At 48.5% G+C, this 16,609-nt stretch overlaps 1 protein-coding gene across 1 annotated transcript in view; it reads right to left on the reverse strand.

Moving 5' to 3' along the window:
- Positions 1 to 16,609, reverse strand: part of otud4 (OTU deubiquitinase 4) — a 63,397-nt gene that overhangs the window by 18,761 nt on the left and 28,027 nt on the right. The window contains 5 exon segments of the mRNA XM_065025175.1: positions 5,044 to 5,307; positions 5,479 to 5,557; positions 5,560 to 6,303; positions 6,411 to 6,458; positions 7,655 to 7,814. Coding sequence (XP_064881247.1) covers positions 5,044 to 5,307; positions 5,479 to 5,557; positions 5,560 to 6,303; positions 6,411 to 6,458; positions 7,655 to 7,814 — 1,295 coding nt within the window.

Consider the following 16,609-nt stretch of genomic DNA (forward strand, 5'->3'; position numbering starts at 1 on the left):
TGGTTAAAGTGATGTATTAAAGTGATGTATAGTAACACCAGGTGTTAAACAGTAAATAAATGGCTACTTCTCAGAAAGTATAAACTGTCAAGAGGAGTAAAACAAGGTTGTCCACTATCACCATATATATTTAATATGGCCATCGAAATGTTAGCTGTTAAAATTAGATGCAATATTAATATAAAAGGCCTAGAAATGCAGGGCTGAAACACTAAAGGTGTCATTCATCATCATCATCATCACTAAGGTGTCATTCATCATCATCACTAAGGTGTCATTCATCATCATCATCACTAAGGTGTCATTCATCATCATCACTAAGGTGTCATTCATCATCATCACTAAGGTGTCATTCATCATCATCACTAAGGTGTCATTCATCATCATCATCATCACTAAGGTGTCATTCATCATCATCATCATCACTAAGGTGTCATTCATCATCATCATCACTAAGGTGTCATTCATCATCACTAAGGTGTCATTCATCATCATCATCACTAAGGTGTCATTCATCATCATCACTAAGGTGTCATTCATCATCACTAAGGTGTCATTCATCATCATCATCACTAAGGTGTCATTCATCATCATCATCACTAAGGTGTCATTCATCATCATCATCACTAAGGTGTCATTCATCATCATCATCACTAAGGTGTCATTCATCATCATCATCACTAAGGTGTCATTCATCATCACTAAGGTGTCAATCATCATCATCATCACTAAGGTGTCATTCATCATCATCACTAAGGTGTCATTCATCATCATCACTAAGGTGTCATTCATCATCATCACTAAGGTGTCATTCATCATCACTAAGGTGTCATTCATCATCATCACTAAGGTGTCATTCATCATCATCACTAAGGTGTCATTCATCATCATCATCATCATCACTAAGGTGTCATTCATCATCATCATCACTAAGGTGTCATTCATCATCATCATCACTAAGGTGTCATTCATCATCATCATCATCATCACTAAGGTGTCATTCATCATCATCATCATCATCACTAAGGTGTCATTCATCATCATCATCACTAAGGTGTCATTCATCATCATCATCACTAAGGTGTCATTCATCATCATCATCACTAAGGTGTCATTCATCATCATCATCACTAAGGTGTCATTCATCATCATCATCACTAAGGTGTCATTCATCATCATCATCATCATCATCATCACTAAGGTGTCATTCATCATCATCATCATCATCACTAAGGTGTCATTCATCATCATCATCACTAAGGTGTCATTCATCATCATCATCATCACTAAGGTGTCATTCATCATCATCATCACTAAGGTGTCATTCATCATCATCATCACAAAGGTGTCATTCATCATCATCATCACAAAGGTGTCATTCATCATCATCATCACAAAGGTGTCATTCATCATCATCATCACAAAGGTGTCATTCATCATCATCATCATCATCACTAAGGTGTCATTCATCATCATCACTAAGGTGTCATTCATCATCATCACTAAGGTGTCATTCATCATCATCATCATCATCACTAAGGTGTCATTCATCATCATCACTAAGGTGTCATTCATCATCATCATCATCATCACTAAGGTCTCATTCATCATCACTAAGGTGTCATTCATCATCATCACTAAGGTGTCATTCATCATCATCACTAAGGTGTCATTCATCATCATCATCATCACTAAGGTGTCATTCATCATCATCATCATCACTAAGGTGTCATTCATCATCATCATCATCATCACTAAGGTGTCATTCATCATCATCACTAAGGTGTCATTCCTCATCATCACTAAGGTGTCATTCATCATCATCATCATCACTAAGGTGTCATTCATCATCATCATCATCACTAAGGTGTCATTCATCATCATCATCACTAAGGTGTCATTCATCATCATCATCACTAAGGTGTCATTCATCATCATCATCACTAAGGTGTCATTCATCATCATCATCACTAAGGTGTCATTCATCATCATCATCACTAAGGTGTCATTCATCATCACTAAGGTGTCATTGTACACTGATGATTCATGTTTTCTTTTAAATCCACAATCTGAATCCCTCCAGAGCCTCAGAGGATCTAGATACTTTTAGAATTAGAATCCCTCCAGAGCCTCAGAGGATCTAGATACTGTTAGAATTAGAATCCCTCCATGACCTCATAGAGGATCTAGATACTGTTAGAATTAGAATCCCTCCATGACCTCATAGAGGATCTAGATACTGTTAGAATTAGAATCCCTCCAGAGCCTCAGAGGATCTAGATACTGTTAGAATTAGAATCCCTCCAGAGCCTCAGAGGATCTAGATACTGTTAGAATTAGAATCCCTCCAGAGCCTCAGAGGATCTAGATACTGTTAGAATTAGAATCCCTCCACAGCCTCAGAGGATCTAGACACTGTTAGAATTAGAATCCCCCCATGACCTCATAGAGGATCTAGATACTTTTAGAATTAGAATCCCTCCACAGCCTCAGAGGATCTAGATACTGTTAGAATTAGAATCCCCCCATGACCTCATAGAGGATCTAGATACTGTTAGAATTAGAATCCCCCCATGACCTCATAGAGGATCTAGATACTTTTAGAATTAGAATCCCCCCATGACCTCATAGAGGATCTAGATACTTTTAGAATTAGAATCCCTCCATGACCTCATAGAGGATCTAGATACTTTTAGAATTAGAATCCCTCCATGACCTCATAGAGGATCTAGATACTGTTAGAATTAGAATTCCTCCAGAGCCTCAGAGGATCTAGATACTGTTAGAATTAGAATCCCTCCATGACCTCATAGAGGATCTAGATACTGTTAGAATTATAATCCCTCCAGAGCCTCAGAGGATCTAGATACTGTTAGAATTAGAATCCCTCCAGAGCCTCAGAGGATCTAGATACAGTTAGAATTAGAATCCCTCCAGAGCCTCAGAGGATCTAGATACTGTTAGAATTAGAATCCCTCCACAGCCTCAGAGGATCTAGATACTGTTAGAATTAGAATCCCTCCACAGCCTCAGAGGATCTAGATACTGTTAGAATTAGAATCCCTCCACAGCCTCAGAGGATCTAGATACTGTTAGAATTAGAATCCCTCCACAGCCTCAGAGGATCTAGATACTTTTAGAATTAGAATCCCTCCATGACCTCATAGAGGATCTAGATACTGTTAGAATTAGAATCCCTCCAGAGCCTCAGAGGATCTAGATACTGTTAGAATTCCTCCAGAGCCTCAGAGGATCTAGATACTTTTAGAATTCCTCCAGAGCCTCAGAGGATCTAGATACTTTTGCTAACCTCTGGATTAAAACCAAATTATGTACTATATTACTTATTGGATTACAAAAAAATATGAACTTTTACATTACCGTGTAGTATAATATTTGTAAATAATATCATAAATAGGACTTGGTGGAGTTAAGTCACACATGCAGCTAACAAAAACATACGGAAATGTCTGCTCTACCCAAAATTACAACAGACTAAAAACAAATGGTAGAATTACCGCAAAAATGCAAGAGGAAGGGGGAGAAAGTAAGGAGCTTGTATGTGAATTAAAGACCAAAATCGGCTAAAGAAAATTGTGATAAATAAAAAAAGTATACCAGTTTAATTTAAGGATTACAAAAAAAAAATACCAGCTGTGCCGTATAGATTGGAGGCCAGTTGGGAGGAGATTGTTGACGTACCGATTCCATGTCACATGGTTTATGAACTGATACGCAAAACAAAACAACACCAGATTCAAAACTTGAATTTTTCAATTTAAATTATACAAAGTTCTTGCAACCAATAGAATGTTCTATATGGGTGATGCAACCATCTCAGCTCTGCAGGTTGATGCGCTGCACACTTTTTTTAATAGCATCATTTTTATATATTTGGGCTTGGAGAGGTTTGGGGAGGCTTGGGGAGGGTTGAGGAGGCTTGGGGGGGTTGAGGAGGCTTGGGGGTTGAGGCTTGGGGGGTTGAGGAGGCTTGGGGAGGGTTGAGGAGGCTTGGGGAGGTTTGGGGAGGCTTGGAGAGGTTTGAGGAGGCTTGGGGAGGGTTGAGGAGGCTTGGGGGTTGTTGAGGAGGCTTGGGGAGGGTTGGGGAGGCTTGGGGAGGGTTGAGGGAGGTTTGAGGAGGGTTGAGGAGGCTTGGGGAGGGTTGAGGAGGCTTGGGGAGGGTTGAGGAGGCTTGGGGAGGTTTGGGGAGGCTTGGAGAGGTTTGGGGAGGAGGCTTGGGGAGGGTTGAGGAGGCTTGGAGAGGTTTGAGGAGGCTTGGGGAGGGTTGGGGAGGCTTGGGGAGGGTTGAGGAGGCTTGGGGAGGCTTGGGGAGGGTTGGGGAGGGTTGGGGGAGGCTGGGGAGGCTTGGAGAGGGTTGAGGAGGCTTGGAGAGGTTTGGGGAGGCTTGGGGAGGGTTGAGGAGGCTTGGGGGGTTGGGGAGGCTTGGGGAGGGTTGAGGAGGCTTGGGGGGGTTGGGGAGGCTTGGGGAGGTTTGGGGAGGCTTGGAGAGGCTTGGGGAGGCTTGGAGAGGTTTGGGGAGGCTTGGGGAGGGTTGAGGAGGCTTGGGGAGGGTTGAGGAGGCTTGGGAGGTTTGGGGAGGCTTGGAGAGGTTTGGGGAGGCTTGGAGAGGTTTGGGGAGGCTTGGGGAGGGTTGAGGAGGCTTGGGGGGGGGGTATCAAGTCAGGTCGAGTCAAAAGGCTCAGGTCCAAGTTAAGTCACGAGTCATTGGTGTCAAAGTCGAGTTGCAAGTCATCATATGTGTGACCCGCGCCATGTGACCCCGAGTCCGCGCCATGTGACCCCGAGTCCGCGCCATGTGACCCCGAGTCCGCGCCATGTGACCCCGAGTCCGCGCCATGTGACCCCGAGTCCGCGCCATGTGACCCCGAGTCCACACCATGTGACCCCGAGTCCACACCATGTGACCCCGAGTCCACACCTCTGGTATGTATGAGCTGGAAGTAGAAGCCTAAGTGTTGTTGTCCATAGTTAACGGGTGGTAGGGTTAGGGGACAATAACAAAATATATATTTCACTACTCACCTCGTGGCAGGTCCTCTCCCGTGTGGATATAAGAATAAGGGGGAGTCTGGACGATCTCTTCCTTGTCAGACAAAGGAAACCCTGGGAACAAGGGGTCTTGGTAGAGATGAGCCAGCTGGTGGAACGACAGCGGGGGCTGGGTGACAGTCTGGGGCTGGAGGGGGGCTGGGGAGAGCCCAGGGGGAAGGGAAGGGTGGTTGGAGGGGTGAGGTGGGTGGTTGGTGGGGAGGAAGGAAGTGGGGGGAACACCGATGTGGGATAAAGCTGTTGAAGAGGAGAGACAATTGTATTTGTACTTGTTCTTTAACAAGGTGGCAGCATTGAGATGAACTGAGAGGTAAACTACAATGAGAGACAAGTAAAATCACTTCTTTATTAGGTAACATAGAAAACAAAACACAAAAAGGTGAGTGGAACACTTTTAGGGGATGTTACCTGGGGTGTAGGCGGAGGAGACCTCACCGGATGGAGGATCCTGGGAGGGGGGGGAGCTGGGAGAGCGGAGGCTGGGAGAGAGGGGCTGGGAGAGAGGGGCTGGGAGAGAGGAGGCTGGGAGAGAGAACATTGGGGTAGATAGGGTTGACCAGATTGTGGAAGAGAGGAGGGGTGGGTGAGATTGAGAGAGGGAGGGTTGAGAGGGACAGTCTGTATTGTCTGAGGGGATTGGTCCACCGTGTCGGGCACAGAGGTCACCGTGTCGGGCACAGAGGTCACCGTGTCGGGCACAGAGGTCACCGTGTCGGGCACAGAGGTCACCAGAGGTAGGGCAGTTAAAACCCCAGACACAGGTGGGACGAGGTGAGGGGTGGGGACGACAGGAACAGCAGCAGTTGTTTTAGGCCAGGAGTTGACATGGATAGGGGTGGAAGGAATGGTGGTTGGAGGAAGGTTAGGAGTAGCAGGAAAGGTAGGAGTAGCAGGAAAGGTAGGAGTGGCAGGAAGGTTAGGAGTGGGAGGAAGGTTAGGAGTGGGAGGAAGGTTAGGAGTGGCAGGAAGGTTAGGAGTGGGAGGAAGGTTAGGAGTGGGAGGAAAGGTAGGAGTGGGAGGAAGGTTAGGAGTAGCAGGAAAGGTAGGAGTGGTAGGAAGGTTAGGAGTGGGAGGAAGGTTAGGAGGAAGGTTAGGAGTGGGAGGAAGGTTAGGAGTGGGAGGAAGGTTAGGAGTGGGAGGAAGGTTAGGAGTAGGAGGAAGGTTAGGAGTAGGAGGAAGGTTAGGAGTAGGAGGTGATGGGGTCTTCCTCTCCTCCTCTAGTGTTGATCTCCTCTACAAAACACAACAGGTAAAGATTAGCGTCAAAAACACCTACAGGCAGACAGACAGACCAGACCGACAGACACAAACCCAAACAAAGTGTTTAGAATGTAACTCACCATGCCTCTGCCTGTCCTCTTCTTCCCCTCACTGGCATTAGACACCACCTGAGAGCGAGACAGAAAGACAGCGGGGACAGAGACAGAGGGGACAGAGACAGCGGGGACAGAGACAGAGGGGACAGAGACAGAGGGGACAGAGACAGAGGGGACAGGGACAGAGGGGACAGGGACAGCGGGACAGGGACAGAGGGGACAGGGACAGAGGGGACAGAGACAGCAGGAACAGAGACAGCGGGGACAGAGACAGCAGGAACAGAGACAGAGGGGACAGGGCCAGAGGGGACAGAGACAGAGGGGACAGAGACAGAGGGGACAGAGACAGAGGGGACAGAGACAGAGGGGACAGGGACAGAGGGGACAGAGACAGGAGAAGTTTATCATGGGTTAAGTATAGTCTTAACAAAAAAACATTTTGACACACGCCTCCTCCTCCTCACCCCCAGACACACACCTCCTCCTCCTCCTCACCCCCAGACACACACCTCCTCACCCCCAGACACACACAACCCCCCCCAGACACACGCCTCCTCCTCCCCCAGACACACGCCCCCCCCCCAGACACACGCCCCCAGACACACGCCTCCTCCTCAAGCCCCCCCAGACACACTCCTCCTCCCCCCAGACACACGCCTCCTCCTCCCCCCCCCAGACACACGCCTCCTCCTCACCCCCCAGACACACGCCTCCTCCTCACCCCCCCAGACACACGCCTCCTCCTCAACCCCCCAGACACACGCCTCCTCCTCACCCCCCCCAGACACACGCCTCCTCCTCACCCCCCCAGACACACGCCTCCTCCTCACCCCCCCCCCCCCCAGACACACTCCTCCTCCCCCCCCAGACACAGGCCTCCTCCTCACCCCCCACCCCCCAGACACACGCCTCCTCCTCACCCCCAGACACACTCCTCCTCCTCACCCCCAGACACACTCCTCCTCCTCACCCCCAGACACACCTCCTCCTCCTCCTCACCCCCAGACACGCCTCCTCCTCCTCACCCCCAGACACACACCTCCTCCTCCTCACCCCCAGACACAACGCCTCCTCCTCACCCCCAGACACACACCTCCTCCTCCTCACCCCCAGACACACACCTCCTCCTCCTCCTCACCCCCAGACACCCACTCCTCCTCCTCCTCACCCCCAGACACACTCCTCCTCCTCACCCCCAGACACACTCCTCCTCCTCACCCCCAGACACAATCCTCCTCCTCACCCCCAGACACACTCCTCCTCCTCACCCCCAGTGCAGGGAAGCTTCTCTCATCCCGTAGCGCCATCTCCAGTAGGGCCATGTTCCTCTGCTCCTCCTCTTTGGCTTGACGCTGTGCCTCTGATAGACCAAATGATTCCACTGCTGCTACTGATGCTGCCTCTGACACAGAGCTGGAAGAGGGTCTCCTGATACACAGTCAATAACCAGCCCACACAGTCAATAACCAGCCAGTCAATAACCAGCCAGTCAATAACCAGCCCACACAGTCAATAACCAGCCCACACAGTCAATAACCAGCCAGTCAATAACCAGCCCACACAGTCAATAACCAGCCACACAGTCAATAACCAGCCCACACAGTCAATAACCAGCCAGTCAATAACCAGCCCACACAGTCAATAACCAGCCAGTCAATAACCAGCCCACACAGTCAATAACCAGCCCACACAGTCAATAACCAGCCCACACAGTCAATAACCAGCCCACACAGTCAATAACCAGCCACCACAGTCAATAACCAGCCAGTCAATAACCAGCCCACACAGTCAATAACCAGCCAGTCAATAACCAGCCACCACAGTCAATAACCAGCCAGTCAATAACCAGCCAGTCAATAACCAGCCCACACAGTCAATAACCAGCCAGTCAATAACCAGCCCACACAGTCAATAACCAGCCAGTCAATAACCAGGCAGTCAATAACCAGCCCACACAGTCAATAACCAGCCAGTCAATAACCAGCCCACACAGTCAATAACCAGCCAGTCAATAACCAGCCCACACAGTCAATAACCAGCCAGTCAATAACCAGCCCACACAGTCAATAACCAGCCAGTCAATAACCAGCCCACACAGTCAATAACCAGCCAGTCAATAACCAGCCAGTCAATAACCAGCCCACACAGTCAATAACCAGCCAGTCAATAACCAGCCCACACAGTCAATAACCAGCCAGTCAATAACCAGCCACCACAGTCAATAACCAGCCCACAGTCAATAACCAGCCCACACAGTCAATAACCAGCCACCACAGTCAATAACCAGCCACCACAGTCAATAACCAGCCACCACAGTCAATAACCAGCCACCACAGTCAATAACCAGCCACCACAGTCAATAACCAGCCACCACAGTCAATAACCAGCCCCACAGTCAATAACCAGCCACCACAGTCAATAACCAGCCACCACAGTCAATAACCAGCCACCACAGTCAATAACCAGCCCACACAGTCAATAACCAGCCACCAGTCAATAACCAGCCAGTCAATAAACCAGCCACCAGTCAATAACCAGCCAGTCAATAAACCAGCCACACAGTCAATAACCAGCCCACACAGTCAATAACCAGCCAGTCAATAAACCAGCCACACAGTCAATAACCAGCCCACACAGTCAATAACCAGCCCACACAGTCAATAACCAGCCAGTCAATAACCAGCCCACACAGTCAATAACCAGCCCACACAGTCAATAACCAGCCACCACAGTCAATAACCAGCCACCACAGTCAATAACCAGCCCACACAGTCAATAACCAGCCAGTCAATAACCAGCCCACACAGTCAATAACCAGCCACACAGTCAATAACCAGCCAGTCAATAACCAGCCCACACAGTCAATAACCAGCCCACACAGTCAATAACCAGCCACCACAGTCAATAACCAGCCACCACAGTCAATAACCAGCCAGTCAATAAACCAGCCACACAGTCAATAACCAGCCCACACAGTCAATAACCAGCCCACACAGTCAATAACCAGACAGTCAATAACCAGCCAGTCAATAAACCAGCCACACAGTCAATAACCAGACAGTCAATAACCAGCCAGTCAATAACCAGCCCACACAGTCAATAACCAGCCAGTCAATAACCAGCCACCAGTCAATAACCAGCCCACACAGTCAATAACCAGCAAGTCAATAACCAGCCCACACAGTCAATAACCAGCCAGTCAATAACCAGCCAGTCAATAACCAGCCTACACAGTCAACCAGCCTACACAGTCAATAACCAGCCAACAACCAGCCCACACAGTCAATAACCAGCCATCACAGTCAATAACCAGCCACCACAGTCAATAACCAGCCACCACAGTCAATAACCAGCCACCACAGTCAATAACCAGCCACCACAGTCAATAACCAGCCACCACAGTCAATAACCAGCCAGTCAATAACCAGCCACCACAGTCAATAACCAGCCCACACAGTCAATAACCAGCCACCACAGTCAATAACCAGCCACCACAGTCAATAACCAGCCACCACAGTCAATAACCAGCCAGTCAATAACCAGCCACCACAGTCAATAACCAGCCAGTCAATAACCAGCCACCACAGTCAATAACCAGCCCACACAGTCAATAACCAGCCATCACAGTCAATAATCAGACAGTCAATAACCAGCCAGTCAATAACCAGCCCACACAGTCAATAACCAGCCAGTCAATAACCAGCCACCACAGTCAATAACCAGCCCACACAGTCAATAACCAGCCAGTCAATAACCAGCCAGTCAATAACCAGCCTACACAGTCAATAACCAGCCTACACAGTCAATAACCAGCCAACAACCAGCCCACACAGTCAATAACCAGCCACCACAGTCAATAACCAGCCACCACAGTCAATAACCAGCCACCACAGTCAATAACCAGCCACCACAGTCAATAACCAGCCAGTCAATAACCAGCCACCACAGTCAATAACCAGCCTACACAGTCAATAACCAGCCACCACAGTCAATAACCAGCCACCACAGTCAATAACCAGCCACCACAGTCAATAACCAGCCACCACAGTCAATAACCAGCCAACCACAGTCAATAACCAGCCACACAGTCAATAACCAGCCCACAGTCAATAACCAGCCACCACAGTCAATAACCAGCCACCACAGTCAATAACCAGCCACCACAGTCAATAACCAGCCACCACAGTCAATAACCAGCCCACACAGTCAATAACCAGCCAGTCAATAACCAGCCAGTCAATAACCAGCCAACAACCAGCCCACACAGTCAATAACCAGCCACCACAGTCAATAACCAGCCACCACAGTCAATAACCAGCCACCACAGTCAATAACCAGTCCACACAGTCAATAACCAGCCACCAGTCAATAACCAGCCAGTCAATAACCAGCCAGTCAATAACCAGCCACCACAGTCAATAACCAGCCACCAGTCAATAACCAGCCACCACAGTCAATAACCAGCCCACAGTCAATAACCAGCCCACAGTCAATAACCAGCCCACAGTCAATAACCAGCCACACAGTCAATAACCAGCCACACAGTCAATAACCAGCCCACAGTCAATAACCAGCCAACACAGTCAATAACCAGCCACCACAGTCAATAACCAGCCACCACAGTCAATAACCAGCCACCACAGTCAATAACCAGCCACACAGTCAATAACCAGCCACACAGTCAATAACCAGCCACACAGTCAATAACCAGCCAGTCAATAAACCAGCCACCAGTCAATAACCAGCCCACACAGTCAATAACCAGCCACCACAGTCAATAACCAGCCCACACAGTCAATAACCAGCCACCACAGTCAATAACCAGCCACCACAGTCAATAACCAGCCAGTCAATAAACCAGCCACCAGTCAATAACCAGCCCACAGTCAATAACCAGCCACCACAGTCAATAACCAGCCACACAGTCAATAACCAGCCACACAGTCAATAACCAGCCACACAGTCAATAACCAGCCCACACAGTCAATAACCAGCCCACACAGTCAATAACCAGCCCACAGTCAATAACCAGCCAGTCAATAAACCAGCCACCAGTCAATAACCAGCCACACAGTCAATAACCAGCCAGTCAATAACCAGCCACACAGTCAATAACCAGCCACACAGTCAATAACCAGCCAGTCAATAACCAGCCAGTCAATAACCAGCCACCACAGTCAATAACCAGCCCACACAGTCAATAACCAGCCACACAGTCAATAACCAGCCACACAGTCAATAACCAGCCAGTCAATAACCAGCCACACAGTCAATAACCAGCCACACAGTCAATAACCAGCCACACAGTCAATAACCAGCCACACAGTCAATAACCAGCCAGTCAATAACCAGCCCACACAGTCAATAACCAGCCCACACAGTCAATAACCAGCCACACAGTCAATAACCAGCCACACAGTCAATAACCAGCCCACACAGTCAATAAACCAGCCACCAGTCAATAACCAGCCAGTCAATAACCAGCCACACAGTCAATAACCAGCCACACAGTCAATAACCAGCCAGTCAATAACCAGCCACACAGTCAATAACCAGCCACACAGTCAATAACCAGCCCACAGTCAATAACCAGCCAACACAGTCAATAACCAGCCACCACAGTCAATAACCAGCCACCACAGTCAATAACCAGCCACCACAGTCAATAACCAGCCACACAGTCAATAACCAGCCACACAGTCAATAACCAGCCACACAGTCAATAACCAGCCAGTCAATAAACCAGCCACCAGTCAATAACCAGCCCACACAGTCAATAACCAGCCACCACAGTCAATAACCAGCCCACACAGTCAATAACCAGCCACCACAGTCAATAACCAGCCACCACAGTCAATAACCAGCCAGTCAATAAACCAGCCACCAGTCAATAACCAGCCCACAGTCAATAACCAGCCACCACAGTCAATAACCAGCCACACAGTCAATAACCAGCCACACAGTCAATAACCAGCCACACAGTCAATAACCAGCCCACACAGTCAATAACCAGCCCACAGTCAATAACCAGCCAGTCAATAAACCAGCCACCAGTCAATAACCAGCCACACAGTCAATAACCAGCCAGTCAATAACCAGCCACACAGTCAATAACCAGCCACACAGTCAATAACCAGCCAGTCAATAACCAGCCAGTCAATAACCAGCCACCACAGTCAATAACCAGCCCACACAGTCAATAACCAGCCACACAGTCAATAACCAGCCACACAGTCAATAACCAGCCAGTCAATAACCAGCCACACAGTCAATAACCAGCCACACAGTCAATAACCAGCCACACAGTCAATAACCAGCCACACAGTCAATAACCAGCCAGTCAATAACCAGCCCACACAGTCAATAACCAGCCCACACAGTCAATAACCAGCCACACAGTCAATAACCAGCCACACAGTCAATAACCAGCCAACAACCAGCCCACAGTCAATAAACCAGCCACCAGTCAATAACCAGCCAGTCAATAACCAGCCACACAGTCAATAACCAGCCACACAGTCAATAACCAGCCAGTCAATAACCAGCCACCACAGTCAATAACCAGCCCACAGTCAATAACCAGCCACCAGTCAATAACCAGCCACCAGTCAATAACCAGCCACCAGTCAATAAACCAGCCACCAGTCAATAAACCAGCCACCAGTCAATAACCAGCCAGTCAATAACCAGCCACACAGTCAATAACCAGCCAGTCAATAACCAGCCCACAGTCAATAACCAGCCACCAGTCAATAACCAGCCACACAGTCAATAACCAGCCCACACAGTCAATAACCAGCCAGTCAATAACCAGCCAACACAGTCAATAACCAGCCAGTCAATAACCAGCCCACACAGTCAATAACCAGCCCACACAGTCAATAACCAGACAGTCAATAACCAGCCAGTCAATAACCAGCCACCACAGTCAATAACCAGCCCACACAGTCAATAACCAGCCCACACAGTCAATAACCAGACAGTCAATAACCAGCCAGTCAATAACCAGCCACCACAGTCAATAACCAGCCACCACAGTCAATAACCAGCCACCACAGTCAATAACCAGCCACCACAGTCAATAACCAGCCCACACAGTCAATAACCAGCCACCACAGTCAATAACCAGCCACCAGTCAATAACCAGCCAGTCAATAACCAGCCACCACAGTCAATAACCAGCCACCACAGTCAATAACCAGCCACCACAGTCAATAACCAGCCACCACAGTCAATAACCAGCCACCACAGTCAATAACCAGCCCACACAGTCAATAACCAGCCCACACAGTCAATAACCAGCCACCACAGTCAATAACCAGCCACACAGTCAATAACCAGTCACCACAGTCAATAACCAGCCACACAGTCAATAACCAGCCACCACAGTCAATAACCAGCCACCACAGTCAATAACCAGCCACCACAGTCAATAACCAGCCACCACAGTCAATAACCAGCCACACAGTCAATAACCAGCCACCACAGTCAATAACCAGCCAGTCAATAACCAGCCACCACAGTCAATAACCAGCCACCACAGTCAATAACCAGCCACCACAGTCAATAACCAGCCACCACAGTCAATAACCAGCCACCACAGTCAATAACCAGCCCACACAGTCAATAACCAGCCCACACAGTCAATAACCAGCCACCACAGTCAATAACCAGCCACACAGTCAATAACCAGCCACCACAGTCAATAACCAGCCCACAGTCAATAACCAGCCCACAGTCAATAACCAGCCACCACAGTCAATAACCAGCCCACAGTCAATAACCAGCCAACACAGTCAATAACCAGCCCACAGTCAATAACCAGCCCACAGTCAATAACCAGCCCACAGTCAATAACCAGCCCACAGTCAATAACCAGCCACCACAGTCAATAACCAGCCCACAGTCAATAACCAGCCACACAGTCAATAACCAGCCCACACAGTCAATAACCAGCCAACACAGTCAATAACCAGCCAGTCAATAACCAGCCACCACAGTCAATAACCAGCCAGTCAATAACCAGCCACCACAGTCAATAACCAGCCAACAACCAGCCCACAGTCAATAACCAGTCAATAACCAGCCACCACAGTCAATAACCAGCCACACAGTCAATAACCAGCCCACACAGTCAATAACCAGCCCACACAGTCAATAACCAGCCAGTCAATAACCAGCCACCACAGTCAATAACCAGCCCACACAGTCAATAACCAGCCACCAGTCAATAACCAGCCAGTCAATAACCAGCCAGTCAATAACCAGCCAGTCAATAACCAGCCAGTCAATAACCAGCCCACACAGTCAATAACCAGCCACCACAGTCAATAACCAGCCACACAGTCAATAACCAGCCACCACAGTCAATAACCAGCCACCACAGTCAATAACCAGCCACCACAGTCAATAACCAGCCAACACAGTCAATAACCAGCCAGTCAATAACCAGCCCACACAGTCAATAACCAGCCACACAGTCAATAACCAGCCACACAGTCAATAACCAGCCACACAGTCAATAACCAGCCACACAGTCAATAACCAGCCTACACAGTCAATAACCAGCCAGTCAATAACCAGCCACACAGTCAATAACCAGCCACCACAGTCAATAACCAGCCACCACAGTCAATAACCAGCCACCACAGTCAATAACCAGCCCACACAGTCAATAACCAGCCCACACAGTCAATAACCAGCCAGTCAATAACCAGCCACCACAGTCAATAACCAGCCAGTCAATAACCAGCCACCACAGTCAATAACCAGCCCACAGTCAATAACCAGCCACCACAGTCAATAACCAGCCAGTCAATAACCAGCCACCACAGTCAATAACCAGCCAGTCAATAACCAGCCACCACAGTCAATAACCAGCCACACAGTCAATAACCAGCCACCACAGTCAATAACCAGCCACCACAGTCAATAACCAGCCACCACAGTCAATAACCAGCCACCACAGTCAATAACCAGTCCACACAGTCAATAACCAGCCACCACAGTCAATAACCAGCCACCACAGTCAATAACCAGCCACCACAGTCAATAACCAGCCAACACAGTCAATAACCAGCCACCACAGTCAATAACCAGCCACCACAGTCAATAACCAGCCACCACAGTCAATAACCAGCCCACACAGTCAATAACCAGCCAGTCAATAACCAGCCACCACAGTCAATAACCAGCCCACAGTCAATAACCAGCCCACAGTCAATAACCAGCCCACAGTCAATAACCAGCCACCACAGTCAATAACCAGCCCACACAGTCAATAACCAGCCACCACAGTCAATAACCAGCCAGTCAATAACCAGCCAACACAGTCAATAACCAGCCACCACAGTCAATAACCAGCCACACAGTCAATAACCAGCCACCACAGTCAATAACCAGCCACCACAGTCAATAACCAGCCAACACAGTCAATAACCAGCCACCACAGTCAATAACCAGCCACCACAGTCAATAACCAGCCACCACAGTCAATAACCAGTCCACACAGTCAATAACCAGCCACCAGTCAATAACCAGCCACCAGTCAATAACCAGCCCACACAGTCAATAACCAGCCACACAGTCAATAACCAGCCACCACAGTCAATAACCAGCCACCACAGTCAATAACCAGCCCACAGTCAATAACCAGCCCACAGTCAATAACCAGCCCACAGTCAATAACCAGCCCACAGTCAATAACCAGCCCACACAGTCAATAACCAGCCACCACAGTCAATAACCAGCCACCACAGTCAATAACCAGCCAGTCAATAACCAGCCACCACAGTCAATAACCAGCCACCACAGTCAATAACCAGTCCACACAGTCAATAACCAGCCACCAGTCAATAACCAGCCAGTCAATAACCAGCCAGTCAATAACCAGCCACCAGTCAATAACCAGCCAGTCAATAACCAGCCAGTCAATAACCAGCCCACACAGTCAATAACCAGCCCACACAGTCAATAACCAGCCCACAGTCAATAACCAGCCACCACAGTCAATAACCAGCCAGTCAATAACCAGCCACCACAGTCAATAACCAGCCCACAGTCAATAACCAGGCACACAGTTAATAATGAGTAAAAGTGCATTCGGAAAGTACTCAGACCCCCTTGACTTTTTCACACATTTTGTTAAGGTCCGGCCTTATTCTAAAAATGGATCCCATAAAACATGTTCCTCATCAATCTACACACCCTCCATAATGACCCCA

Source organism: Oncorhynchus nerka, linkage group LG12, assembly GCF_034236695.1.
Source record: "Oncorhynchus nerka isolate Pitt River linkage group LG12, Oner_Uvic_2.0, whole genome shotgun sequence".
Taxonomy (NCBI): Eukaryota; Metazoa; Chordata; class Actinopteri; order Salmoniformes; family Salmonidae; genus Oncorhynchus; species Oncorhynchus nerka.